This window comes from Nannobrachium achirus (assembly GCF_963921795.1).
Source record: "Nannobrachium achirus genome assembly, chromosome: 2".
NCBI lineage: Eukaryota > Metazoa > Chordata > Actinopteri > Myctophiformes > Myctophidae > Nannobrachium > Nannobrachium achirus.
In genome coordinates this window covers 18,773,965-18,788,038 of record NC_137811.1, presented here as the reverse complement: position 1 = coordinate 18,788,038, position 14,074 = coordinate 18,773,965, and the positions used below count along the sequence as shown (strand labels likewise).

The 14,074-nt window shown below is 41.9% G+C and overlaps 1 protein-coding gene across 1 annotated transcript; it reads right to left on the bottom strand.

The window, feature by feature from the left end:
- Window positions 1-216: 216 nt before the first annotated feature.
- Window positions 217-12,946, bottom strand: LOC308296945 (sodium-dependent neutral amino acid transporter B(0)AT3-like; the record flags this gene model as incomplete). Its single annotated transcript, XM_080740303.1, has 12 exons — window positions 217-414; window positions 1,234-1,396; window positions 2,444-2,603; window positions 3,811-4,015; window positions 5,356-5,512; window positions 6,433-6,561; window positions 7,285-7,397; window positions 8,245-8,355; window positions 9,213-9,394; window positions 9,994-10,131; window positions 10,896-11,036; window positions 12,784-12,946. The coding sequence occupies 12 exons, from the start codon at window positions 12,944-12,946 to the stop codon at window positions 217-219; spliced, it is 1,860 nt and encodes a 619-aa protein (XP_080596429.1).
- Window positions 12,947-14,074: the final 1,128 nt, after the last annotated feature.

Genomic DNA, 14,074 nt, shown 5'->3' with positions numbered 1-14,074 from the left:
ACTTGACCCCCTGCACAACATTACCAGAAGAATCTGCTAATAGGACAGGAGAACAACCGTTTGTGTCAATAACCGTTTTGTGAAACATGAACAAAAACACATAAAGCTAGATTTAGTCTGGAACGGCCATCAACAAGGTGTTCCTCACAGTAACTGGAAAGCCAGTAGAAGCTGATGTTCAACCCGATGCAGGACACGAACAAGGGTTTTTTTCCTTCACAAGTCTCCATGAGGGAAGTCCTCTTCTGCGTACGGGTTTCTGTTATGTCTGTTCATGATTCTCTTCTTCAGGAAGCCAGTGAATCTGTAGAGCGCCACCAGGGGGATGGAGACCACGGGGAGAGAAGACAGGAGCACGCAGATGGAGAACACCCAGCCTGTGTAGGGCTGAACCTCTGACAGAGGGAAATCCTTCTGTAGAAGGGATGGACTGTTTTAGAACTATACTGCAAACAGGATTTATACAGATTTCATATAAGTCTAAAATTCTAAAATTTCAAGCACCATGAAGATGCAGTCAGTTATTCCAGTAACCTTTTCACCGTCCAATTCATTAGCTATACTCCACTCTAATTAATACCTCCACCGCGTGGTAATAATTGTGCCCCGTCTGTCAGTCAGTCAGTCAGTCAGTCAGTCCGTCCGTCCGTCCGTCCGTCCGTCCGTCTGGCCGCTGTGATCCAAGGAAAAAATATTACCAACTGATGAAAAATGCAATGTCAATTACCCAAGCATATTCAAGGATTTCAAGCTCATGTAATGTTTAATGATCTGTGCATTTGTAGTGAGCCGCGGAAGCGGAGATTGAACCCGGGACTCCCACTCGCCAGTCCAACACACAACCAGTCGTGCTAATGGGGCTGAGCCCGATTATTGTGGGGCTGTGGGGGCTACAATCACCCCTCCCGATCTTTGGAGCGTGCCCTCGCGCTTCACACCGCGGACCGCTGCACATGACGTGGACCTGTCCCTCACGCGAGGTTATCAAGCTCCTCATCCTGCCGACAACGCCAGATTGTAGTGAGACGCGGAAGCGGGGATTGAACCCGGGACTCCCACTCACCAGTCCAATGCACAACCAGTCGTGCTAATAGGGCTGAGCCCGATTAGCAGGGCTGTTGTCGTTGGTTCATGGCTGGTACTAACTGTGGGGGCTACACATACATTCCACTGTCTTACACGCTACGGTGTAAGACAGTGGAAAAACAAGTGGGTGAATGATTATATTCTTACATATTCTGGGTTCCAGGCAGCGTACTCGGGTTGTTTCTCAGCCATCACTACAACATATGCGAAAAACACCAGCAGCAGCATCAGAGGACTGATGAACCTCCAGGTCACCTGCCAGTACAGGCAGGGTCTGCGTCCCGTCATCCACTCTATGTCATCATTGAACCTAAAGGTGCACCACACACTTTGGATAAGCATGTGGCACGCATTTAAATAGATCACTTCTATAGACTATTGTTTGTTCAGTAACAGGATCGAGTCTCCACGTCTCTCCAGCTCTTTAGTAAATAGAGAATACATGTTCAGGTTGGGATACCAATTTGCATGCAATCAGGAGAGAGTGTTCTTTTCATCACTTCAGATTAGACTTGTTTATCTTGCCATGAGTTCTCTCTCCTGACAGGGCCGTTGATGGGGGGAGGGGGGGGGGGGGGGGTAAAGGGTAGCCTTTTCCCCACTTCCGGAAAGGGGGGGCCCTGCGGAGGGGGGGGCCCCGTTGAACACATGAGTTCAACGGGACTCGAGAGCAGTCTAGTTTGTGTAGGAAATATTTTGTGCTTTATATAAACCCTATTATATTAAGCCTAAATGGTTCTGCTTTTTACTTTAAAAATGAATAATTTCCCGTGAAAAATCCGTATTTGTTTTAACAGCGCGGGCGAAAAACGGAGGGGGGCCCATGTGGAGGGGGAGCCCAGGTCTTTGATCTTGACCCCCCTCCCAAAAACCTGTACGACGGCCCTGCTCCTGATTGGATCAAATTGGTGTCCTGAACTGAAATTGAATCATTATGTGAAGAGCTAAAGAGCAGAGGAGATGGGGTAGACTTTTTGTTTGTTACTGAACAAACACTCTATAGCAATGATTACACTATCTGAATCATACAGAATTATCATTTAACACATTGTTTTAAACAAACCACTTTAGCACCTTATGAACAATCACATGAAAACAATGACCGTTAAATATCTTTAAAGTATGACCTGAGCCGGGGGCGTATCAGAAGGTGCTGCATGGATGGTGACTGTGGCACTGAACCACAAACCATGCAGCACCTCCTGATACGCCCCCTGCTGGAACAGCCCTGCACAGCATCGGACTTGGCCGAGTTTAATGAGAAGGGACAGCAGTGTGTTCAGTTGTGGCTGAACCACATCTAGCTAAGCCTCGTAACTGACTGTCTTGTGGACACTATGAGAAGAAGAAGTGTGACCTATCGATGCCATAGATGTACGCGACAGCAACCATCTCAAAGAAGGCTATGATGAGCAGAGGCACGGAGCCCACGTAGTTGTTGAAGATGCCCAGCCAGTAGTTCCCTGAGCCCAGGGTGAAGATCAGGGCCACCAGGAAGGAGGTGAGACACATCAGCCCTGGCAGAAAATAACAGATAACACACATTACCGTATAGACATACAGGACTTACTGCAGTCACACATTTCACTCTTTCATTGCTGTCAAGCAGAAACCTCTTCTACAACTCAGTGTTGTATTTGTGATCCAATGTTTGGGGGGACGCAATCTTTTTTTTTTTTTTTTTTTTTTTTTTTTATTAATTTTTATCCCACGGTTTTGCAACCCAGTTTCTCACCCAGTGCCAACTACCTAACCTGTAGTCCTGGTTTCCGCTCTCCCCCTGCCGCGCCAGGGGAATTGGGGAGCACCTGGCTGGCTGGGGGGAGGTAGTATAGAAACCTGGACTACTGCATGTTTTTGTGAGGGCATCTACCCTAGGAGACACAGGGAGAACATGCAAACTCCACACAGAAAGGCCCTATCGCCAACCGCACCTTGGGTGTGGGCGATGATGACGCGGAGGGAGGAACACTCCCCCAGTGCCCACAGCGTCCCCCGGCGGGAATTCAGCTATTCAGCTATTTTAAGCCGAAGATATTTAGTCTGGGGTTACAATTTACAATTTAGGCATTTAGCAGACACTCTTAATCCAGAATACAATAAGCAAGATAATCACGATAATACATGAGGGTTAAGATTAATAGTTCATCTGTAATTCATATGCTTAACATTTGGGAGGTCAGATTACCATGTAAAATGACATTTGTGACTTTTCAAAGACACACTGCGGTGTAAGATCTCTTTGTAAAGGTTGTTTACCAGTGAAGATCTCTTTGTAAAGGTTGTTTACCAGTGAAGATCTCTTTGTAAAGGTTGTTTACCAGTGAAGATCTCTTTGTAAAGGTTGTTTACCAGTGAAGATCTCTTTGTTCAGGTTGTTAACCAGTGAATATCTCTTTGTACAGGTTGTTTACCAGTGAAGATCTCTTTGTTCAGGTTGTTAACCAGTGAATATCTCTTTGTACAGGTTGTTTACCAGTGAAGATCTCTTTGTTCAGGTTGTTAACCAGTGAATATCTCTTTGTACAGGTTGTTTACCAGTGAAGATCTCTTTGTAAAGGTTGATTACCAGTGAATATCTCTTTGTACAGGTTGTTTACCAGTGAATATCTCTTTGAAAAGGTTGTTTACCAGTGAAGATCTCTTTGTTCAGGTTGTTTACCAGTGAAAATCTCTTTGTACAGGTTGTTTACCAGTGAATATCTCTTTGTAAAGGTTGTTTACCAGTGAAGATCTCCTTGGGCATCCAGCTGGGCACCAGGTGAAGGTCTAGCAGAGGAGTGAGGACTCCCTCCATGTTCCCAAACATGGAGGACAGACCCAGGCTGAAGAGCATGACGAAGAACAACACAGACCACACTTGAGAGCCAGGCATGTGGATCACCGCCTCCGTGAACACGATGAAGGCCAGGCCTGTCCCAGACGCACTCTGCAGGGATACAGCGGGACCACAAACACTACTTCATTACCTTATTAACATTAAAACCAGTGGTTACCAGTAAGACTCCCTAATCGGGAGATAAGCGACCGTCAGGTCAGCAGTGTCCAAAAATGTGTTCGAAGAAATTGGCCTGATGGTGGCGCTAAATGGGACAGATCCATGTTGATGACATGAGTCAAGACATACTGTGTACCGCTTTGCGTGATTTTAGGGCAAAATCTGTAGGAGCAGTGTCCAAAAATGTGTTTTGCAAGAATCGGCCTCATGGTGGCGCTAGAAGAGGGCCATTTGAGAAATGAGGGGTGGAGGTTGTGGTTTGGCAGCCAATGAGTGTGTGTGCAAAGTTTGGCATGGATAGGGGCAGAGATATGAGTATAGGGGAAAAGTGTGACGTGACGTGACGTGACGTGATGTGACGTGACGTGACTGACTGACTGACTGACTGACTGACTGACTGACAGACAGCCGGTGGAGGTTTTACTAGTAACTGCGACCTGACGGTCGCAATTATGATGACTAGAAGCTCGACCGCCCGAGGATGACGACGACAACGACAATGATGATGAGGATGAGGATGAGGATGAGGATTATGATGATGATGATAACGATTACTAGGCCGATGCCTGTTGGGAATGATGCCCTTTTGGGCAACCACTAGCCTAGTTCCAGACACTGAATTGCTAGCCACACCCCTTTAATTTTAATGACGTGAAACGAAATGTCAATTCAGGCTGAGTGTCAGGCTAGGCAACCACTGCAATTATGCATTACCCGTTAACTGTATGTTTAGGCAGTTCTCGAGATGCACGAAAGACAGATAAACATACACACACGCAGAGTTTTGCCAAATCTATAGATAGATTATCATCATCATCACCATCTTAGCATAGAAGCTTGTTAATGATATTTATTATTGATGGCAAAGGGGCGGGGGGGAATACGCTATGCTTCTTCTCACTCCTATTCGAATAATTTATTTTATTTTATTTATCTTCTGTTATTTTGCATTGTTTATTTAATTAGCAAATTCCTAGCAAAAATTGTTATTGTTAAGTGTACTTAAGTAAATCTACTTTGTTACTTTACACCACTGTATAAGACATCCCAAAGCTATCCACAAGTTTCCTATGTCCCATGAGCCTTTGCGTGAAAGGTGGGCATAACTTCCTGTCCTCTTTCATATGATTGGTTGTTGTGCTGCCGTGGCACCTGAATCTCTGCATGGTGATTACGTGGTGCTTTGTTCAGTGATTTGAATCAGCTGTGTAGAGGAAGTGAAGCACACATTTTCCCCTGTAAGCTTGTTGGGAACCTTGTGGATACTCCACCTGGTGCAGGAAGGTCTGGAGGTCACAGGTCTTCAGGTGGAGGCTGGAGACCTCAGTGGGATCACTCTGGTTCAGATGGGTGAGCCATTCCTCATAGTTGTCCAGGGTGATGTTTTCATCGCCAATGTTGAACGCGTTGGTCATTGACAAAATGTTGCTGTGAAGTTGAGCAGGTTTAACAGTAAACACGTGTACACATAAAGCTGTCGTCCAGGCACGTGCACACATAGACATCAAAGGGGGCTCGAGCCCCTGCCCTTTTATCCGTCTGTAAGAAAAGTTCCCTCTCCAGACCATGAATGCAGTTTTCACTATGGTGAAAGAAATGCAAACGCCCCCTTTCCATGCCATACCTGAAGGCAGCATTCAAGAGAATTGCCATGCCGTTACGCCACATCTCCAGTATTGACTTGATTATGCTTAGTTTAGTGTGGTATCAAGTATTGATAATAGCCAACCTCCAAGCTCACAATGCGTTGCAGTGCAGCGCGTTGTGAGCTTGGAGGTCTGCTAGGCTATTTTCAATATTTTCACCAAAAGGCCCTTTTAGAAATTTCTAACATTCTCTGCACGACGTCCCTGCTGTCGTCACCATGCTGGCTTGTGGTGGACATTTTTGTCAAAATTATTTTGCCATGAACTTGCATATGAACGGACAATAATATTACCAGAAACACATGAAGAGCTAGCCCTAAGTGACCATTACAGGTAACTCTAAGAGTGTACAAATGGAACCAAATAGATCCATATGGTTTTGTACACTCTCTGGTTGTCCAACTTGTCCTTGACAATAAATTATTAGAGAACAACTATACCAGTGGACATAGACATAGTAGCCTAAATCTGTGTCGTATTCTGAGGAAAACCTGGAGACCAGCTAAGTAACTAGTAGTGGGGTCTTTTGATCAAAATAAGAACATTATAATGTTATGTCAAAACAAAATAAATAGAAAATCCACGGATAAGGAAAGGTCTTGGCACACACACATTAGTCGGTGGTGTACAGACATCTAAAACCTCACTACTACTAATAATAGTTAGTAGTAGTGATAGTTATGAGAAGAATAAGATACATACTCATTCCGGCAGGCATCGTAGTTTGAATTTGCTTTGAATCCCAGAATGGCGAAGATGGGAATTGAAGCGTAAATGGAGGTGAAGCTGTTCACCAACCCAACTATCAGGGCGTCACCCTCACAGTTGTTCCTGAGGAGCAGATCAAACGCACACATGTGCAGCTTTTTTTTAATACACTTTTTGGCTTCCCGAACGAAGAATATACATAAAGTGTAAAAAAAACTGTCAATGCTCAACGTGAAACAGCCAGCTTGAAAAAAAAAAGCAATCCTTTAGCACAACTATCAATACAAACTAAAAACAAACTAAAGAAGAAAAACAATCAGGGGTAGCCCAATCTTAGACACCGGTGCCAACATTGGCAGGGTAGGGTGATCACTGGCACACAATAAGAAATAATAAGAAAAAAAGATATATATAAAAGTCCCCTCACATCTGTATGCAAATTACAACCTGCACATAATTCTATATTCATTCAAAGTTGGAACTACTGTATATCTGGGAGATACTGTAGGTGGGTCTAATGTACTGAAAGAAAACATTTCAAGAAGAGGAAGAAAATAAGGTGGTTATGTGCATATGGGAAATCTGAATCTGTTGGAAATATTATATTTTCATGTGTTGTCATAATTAAATTAATGTTGATACGGCACACATGACTATTAAGAAAATAAAAACATGGCGCTTCATGTCAAAAAGGTTGCAGACCCCTGTTATAAATCGCCAATGTTCGCTATGTGTCTTACGACGAGACATATCCTAAGGTATTAAGTGGTTTAAACACCTCTGCATGCAGCACACTATTTCATATTCATAATGATATGGATTTTGTGTGTCTGACATGAAACCTACTTCTGTGGGTTGTAGCTGGAAAACGCTATGAGGCCCCCGAACGCTAAGGACAAGGAGAAGAAGATCTGGGTAGCAGCATCCAACCACACCTGTGGTCTCTTCAGGGTTTCCCACTGGAATGGATGGACAAAATAATAATGAAGAATAAAACTTTATTAGTGTGGTGTGGCAACCAGATTATAGTAGGCTACTAATCCGACTATATTCCATCCATCCATCCATCCATCCATCCATCCATTTTTCTTTCTTTCTTTCTTTCTTTCTTTCTTTCTTTCTTTCTTTCTTTCTTTCTTTCCCCTCCTAGATAAACGTTGTTTTTGGCCGCACTACTCCTCCCACAGTTTTGGTGGCACACACTTGGGCCATATGTCAAATCAACCGGCTTCATCGGGAATCGATTCCTTGCATTTTGCTAAGAGATACGTTATACATTGTTTAATTTATATACATTTATTCGTGAATTAATTTTCTCCATTGACTTTAATTAAAAATTCAACATTTCCCAAATATGGAGATGACTGACATCATAGATGTGTGACATTATAGACCACATGAGACTGACACAGTATGTCCATATATGGGCATTCCAAGATATGGGCTTAATGTTGATGACATCGTGGATCTCCATATATGGGCATAAAAGGGACAAGGACGGGTCATCATCAAACATGTTTGAATTACAATTGACAATTTAGACTTTTATCAGCAGATAATCTTAGCCAGGGTGAGATTAGAATAAGTAAGCATGAACTCTAGTCCAGTGGTTCTCAACCTTTTCAGGCACGCCCGCCAAAATGTTTTTAGTGCTTTACCTTGACAAGCACTTGGGATCGTCGAAGTTGAGGCATTACATTAAGTTTGACTCAGTTTCTTGCGAAAATAGCAGATCTACAAGATCAAAATGCCAAATGACCAATATATGAATATCCAATAGTTGTCATGAATTAGGAACCAACTCACATCCGGTGTGAAGAGATATACAATCCCATCGAATGCTCCAGGCAGCGTCAACGCTCTGATCAAGAAGATGGTTAACACCAGGTAGGGAAAGGTGGCTGTCACATAGGTTGCCTGGTGGGGAATGTTCAGAGTCTGAGGGACTTTTTTCTTAAACATGAATCTTAACAGATGAAACAATAAAAATTGTTTATAATACAGTCATAATACAGTGACAAAGATTTCATAACAAAAACAGAAGCACATACAAATACCAAGTAAACGTACTTGTTATGCAGAATGTCCCAATTTCTAGTTTACAAAATGTATACGAATGTTTTGAAAATAGCCAAATCTCTCTTTTTTTCTTCTTCTTCTTCTTCTTCTTCTTCTTTCTTTAACCCATTAAGACCTGGATTGTTTTAATCACTTCAACCAATATGTTATACTATTATACTATATTATACTATACTATACTATTTTATACTAATATCTGCTATTGAAAAATAGCAGATATACAAGCACCGAGTGCCACGCTGCGAGCTTGTAGATCTGCTATTTTTGGAAAAATTTTTTTTGCTAATCTTATATATATAATTATCTTTTTTTTAAAGCGAGCATTTGTAACTCAAATAATTGCTTCTGGGGGTTCCCTGATATAAATAATATTTTGAGATGGAGGTTGGCAGCCAAATACATACAGTATATACTGTAACGGCCACGCAAAAGACCCTCAAACCTTTTCCCCTAGAATTATAAGGCAGAAGTGGTTAATGTGTGCTTTGTAATAATGATGATCAAAAACTAGGTAAGGAACCAAAGTATTCGAATAATTTTAGTGAAGTAAAAGTAAAATATTTCCCTCTGAGATGTAGCGGAGTAGAAGTAAAAGTACTGAAAACTGGAAATGCTCCAGTAAAGTCAAAATCAAATCAAAATTGTACTTAAGTGCACTGTACTTGAGTACATTTACACCACTGCCTGTGTGTTACCTTTCCGATGGTCTCGATGCCACGGATGAAGCAGATGTAGACCAGGCACCAGGCACTGGCCAGGCACAGCACCAGCCACCACTGCAAGGACCCGCTGGTCTCCACGTTGGGCGTTATGTTCAGCGTTACGCGGTACCAGAAATAGTTCACCGCCGTGCTCTTCTCACACTCGCTCACATACGCTGTGTCAAACACAAAGTGTTCACAACTCAAAGAAAAGCATGTTTTTTTTATTTTTATTACCCACTTGAACCCTGATCCCTTTTCTGAGGGGAACATTAGCCGGAAATAACCAAACAGAGAGGGCGCTGTTTCTTTGACGATGTGTTCCCAGTTTCACTCGTACTGTCTCTCCTACACTGTCAGCGTTCAGCGGACAGTATTTTCAGTGTAGGGGTGAAAAAGAGCTGACCAAGTACAAGTTTTCTAAGTATTGAGGGTTTATAAAGTGGTTAACTGTCTGAAAACATGCATTAACATGAATCCAACACAGTGCTACACATTGATAGTGCTATCAAAGAAGTCTATGAAGCTATCAGTGGACAGTCTCTCTTTAGTTTACAGTAACAGTACCAGTGTGGTTAGCGTTCAGTGGACAGTATACCTGTATGGTAGCGTTCAGCGGACAGTATACCTGTATGGTTAGCGTTCAGCGGACAGTATACCTGTATGGTTAGCGTTCAGCGGACAGTATACCTGTATGGTTAGCGTTCAGCGGACAGTATACCTGTATGGTTAGCGTTCAGTGTACACTGGACAGTCTCTCTTTAGTTTACAGTACCTGTATGGTTAGCGTTCAGTGGACAGTCTCTCCAGGGCAGTGGGTCTTGAAATGAATGGAAGAAGTACCAGAGGACCCAGGCTAGGATGGTGTTGTAGAACAGCCCCACCAGGAAGGACACCATCATGGATGCCACACCTGTGTGTGTGTGTGTGTGTGTGTGTGTGTGTGTGTGTGTGTGTGTGTGTGTGTGTGTGTGTGTGTGTGTGTGTGTGTGTGTGTGTGTGTGTGTGTGTGTGTGTGTGTGTGTGTGTGTGCGCGCGCGCGCACACGTGTGCGTGTTCGTGTGTGTGTGCATGTGTGTGTGCATGTGTGTGTGCATGAGGGAGAGAGAGAGAGAGAGAGAGAGAGAGAGAGAGAGGGGTGTCAAATGTATCATGAGAAGATTCACAGATGATTAAACCTGTGACTCAGAGAGGGTATAAATGGAACCAAAAGGTCCCATTTGTCACCATGACTTTTTGTCAACTTTATACTTTATATACATAATTATGATTTGTGAAGCATGTCACACAAATAATCCAGGTACTAATGTCTCTACCATACAGATGTACTAGAGTTATATTGTATCACACTCTTCCATACAGAATCAGATTGGTGTAATGATCTGTCAATGATGTGTCAGTCGTTGCTGGTCTCCTACACTACACCTCCTAGTTATGAGACATGCATGGAGTTAAAAACATCATGGAGACTAAAACTATGACGAAAATTTCAAATGAATGAGTCAAATGAAGACTATATATATGGACAATTTCGTCAACAAATATGTTAGGGAGGGACTAGAGGAGAAGAGATCCAGAACTAAAAGACAAAAATAGCAAATCTACTTGCTCAATATTCATAAGACTATGGCTAAAACTAAATAAAAATATCCTGTCAAAACCAACACTGGTTCCCACCTACACCTCCTAGGTATGGTGACATGGAGTTCCACACGCCGATGCTTCCCATGCGGAGTCTCTGTCCGATGGCCAGCTCCATGTGCAGCAGTGGAAGGCCTTCTAACACCAGCGCAATGACATAGGGGATCAGGAAGGCCCCTTCAGGGAACAACACAAAAAGATAAAACAGAATAGATTCGCTGAATATATGAAATATGAATACCGGTATACTGTATTACAGATTGAAGAAGCACTGGATGTCACAGGAACACATTTCTTTAGCCACATCTATTGAATGTTGTTGAATTAATGTCCACTGCACATTTTTTATCAACATTTTTGAACTTTATCACACTCACTCCTATCAAGTGCTAAGTCAATAATATCGAAACACCAGAGCCCAGTTAATTCACTGTATGCAATATTACATGTCACATACATACTAGTTACTCCCTCTCACTTTTTTAAACTGAACTTGGTTGTGTGCTGCGACAGCATTTTGTCTCATTTACAGTTATATTGGTGTAATGAGTTCATTACTAAAGTGTCATTCAAGCAATATCACACCAAGCAACTCAGCCAGTGTGCTGTGTTGACAGTGCAGTAAGCACTAGGGGAGTTCTTTTCATCTCTCTAGTGTTGGACAGCTCCAGATAAGCTGAAATGGCTTTCAGTGAAAAACAAACAAACACAGAAACGCACACAGAAAGGTTTTTAGTAAAGCCAGGTCACTGTAAAAATCTATAATGACCTGGATTTAACTACATGTAGCTTTTGTGCCTTCCAGGCCTGGAATTTCGTCATTTTAGGGGCAAGGCCACTTGGCCTTTGGGGTTGTCCATGTTCTGAGGGCACAAAGGCCAAATGCCAGGGCAGGGAGGCCATCGAATAAAACAAGATTTTAGTCCATTGAAATAATGAATTGAATTTAAGGGTTACATTTCATATGTAGAATATCTGCTGTGAAATAAATAAATAAGTATTTACAATCTGATGCTCAGCCCTGCACAAATCAAAGATACTGGATTGGTTTAAAAATGGGGACTCAACAAGACACTGGTGTCTACATGACAAGAAAGACACTGGTGTCTACATATTGACAACACAGAGGAGAAAGTAGTACAGTCAGCTGGGCTGGGGCATTAAGGCCACTGTGGCCTCAGGTCATGCCATTTTTTGGAGGGGCACAAGGCCAAACTGAGGAGCAACGATGGCCATGGCCTTCATGGCCTCCCTGAGATTCCTGCCCTGCTGCCTTCGGTAGCCTTTTTCTTCCTATCGCCAAAATAAAAGTCTGGGTTTCCGAGGCTAGTCTCCTACTGACTGATGACCCGGTCATCAAATTATTGGCATAGGAATGTGACAAAAATGTTTGCAAAAATAATAACAGAAATCGCATGCTGCATTCATGATTTGAGTACAATCAGGATGGAATCTGAAAAACATGAAAGACCGGTTTCGTTCAATTACTATAGAGATGTACTGTTGACCTCAACAAAGCAATGCTGAGGCCTTTTGTACTGTCCTATTCACTGGCAAGACATATTTGGATTTCGACTAGCTATGGATTACAAATGTATGTAGATTTTGTAGAAATTGTATTTGTATATATATTTTTTTAAATATAGGCCTATATATAAACAAACAACAACAACAACAATAATGACTGTATAGTATAGTATTTACATGAAAACTGTTTCTGAAATGCTGTCATTAAAACTGAGGCAAGATAGGCTCTAGACCATGTCACGTTTTCACCATAACATTTTATGCAGTACATATTCTACTAAATGTGTTGTAATTGTGAAGAACTAAATCGATATGTTTCCTTTCTTTCTTTTTTACCATTGAACTTGGAGCTGAAATGGGAGGGATGTTCACCTTAAGGACGGTGACGCTGTCTTACCTCCGCCGTAGACTTGACACAAATAGGGGAATCTCCAGACGTTGCCCAGTCCCACTGCAAACCCTATGCAGGTCAGCAGGTATTGCACCTTGTTGTCCCACTTTGGTCGTTCTGTGGTCTTTTTAGATCCAGGAACCTCTGCCTCGTCACCCATGACTTCCATCGTCCTTTCTTTGGGCAGCTATGATGACTGTATGCTGTAGATTGAATGGAATACAAACACACACACCGTGGCCCACTCCTTCTCCTCTTTCTCAGGGGGAGAAAATGACTTGTTGGTTTGATAACTGTGTGTGCTGTCAGGTGTACAGTAACTAACTACATTTACTCAGGTAGGCTACCGTACTTAATTACACTTAACCGTACTTAATTATTTCTTCTTCTTTCTTTTTTAACTTTACTAGAGTATTTCACATTTTCAGTACTTCTACTCCACTACATCTCGAAGGCAAATTGTAGTTTTACTCCACTACAATTATTTGATAGCTTTTTGTTACTATTTGCTTCGTTGATTTTGATTATTATTACACAACATACATTTACCATTTCAGCCGTCTATACATTTTGGCCATTTGAAAATAACTTTTCACAAGCTTTTTTATACATTTTATACTTTTGAAAAGACATTCTGCATAACGAGTACTTTCTACTTTTGGTACTTTAAGTAAATCTTTATATCAATAATGTTAGCTTTTAGAGTATTTCTACATTGTATTGCTACTTTTATTTAAGTAAAAAATGTGTGTACTTTTCCCACCACTGATAGGAGCTAATGGAACAACCTGTGTCATCGGTTTGTTGAATCAAAAGCCCTTGTGTAAAGCTGCAAGATAATGACTTTGATAACGGTATAGCAACTTCAAAGATACAGTACCTATACCTACCGGTACCTGCAAATAAACGTATGCTATACTGAAGTAGGATAGTCACCATTCTACCAAATCAGTAGATAGGACCATTTCACCTCTGGGACAACCAGATCTTATGTTATTGTTGTTTGGGACACGATCAACACAATCCTGAGTTTTTTTTTTTTTTTTGTTCAATCTGTGTTTTTAGATATTTTAGTATTTCAGCATGCTACAAAGCATCATAATTATGATGCATTTTGCATCATACGATGCTTTGTAGCATGCTACAAAGCATCATGTGTTGATCGTGTCCCAAACAACAATAAAATAAACTGCACTTGTCTAAAATATTCAGGTCTTATCTTGTATCTGCTATGAACACCTTCATCTCTATGTTTCATATAATATCTCCTATATGTCAGTGCTCTCTCTTGTTGTCT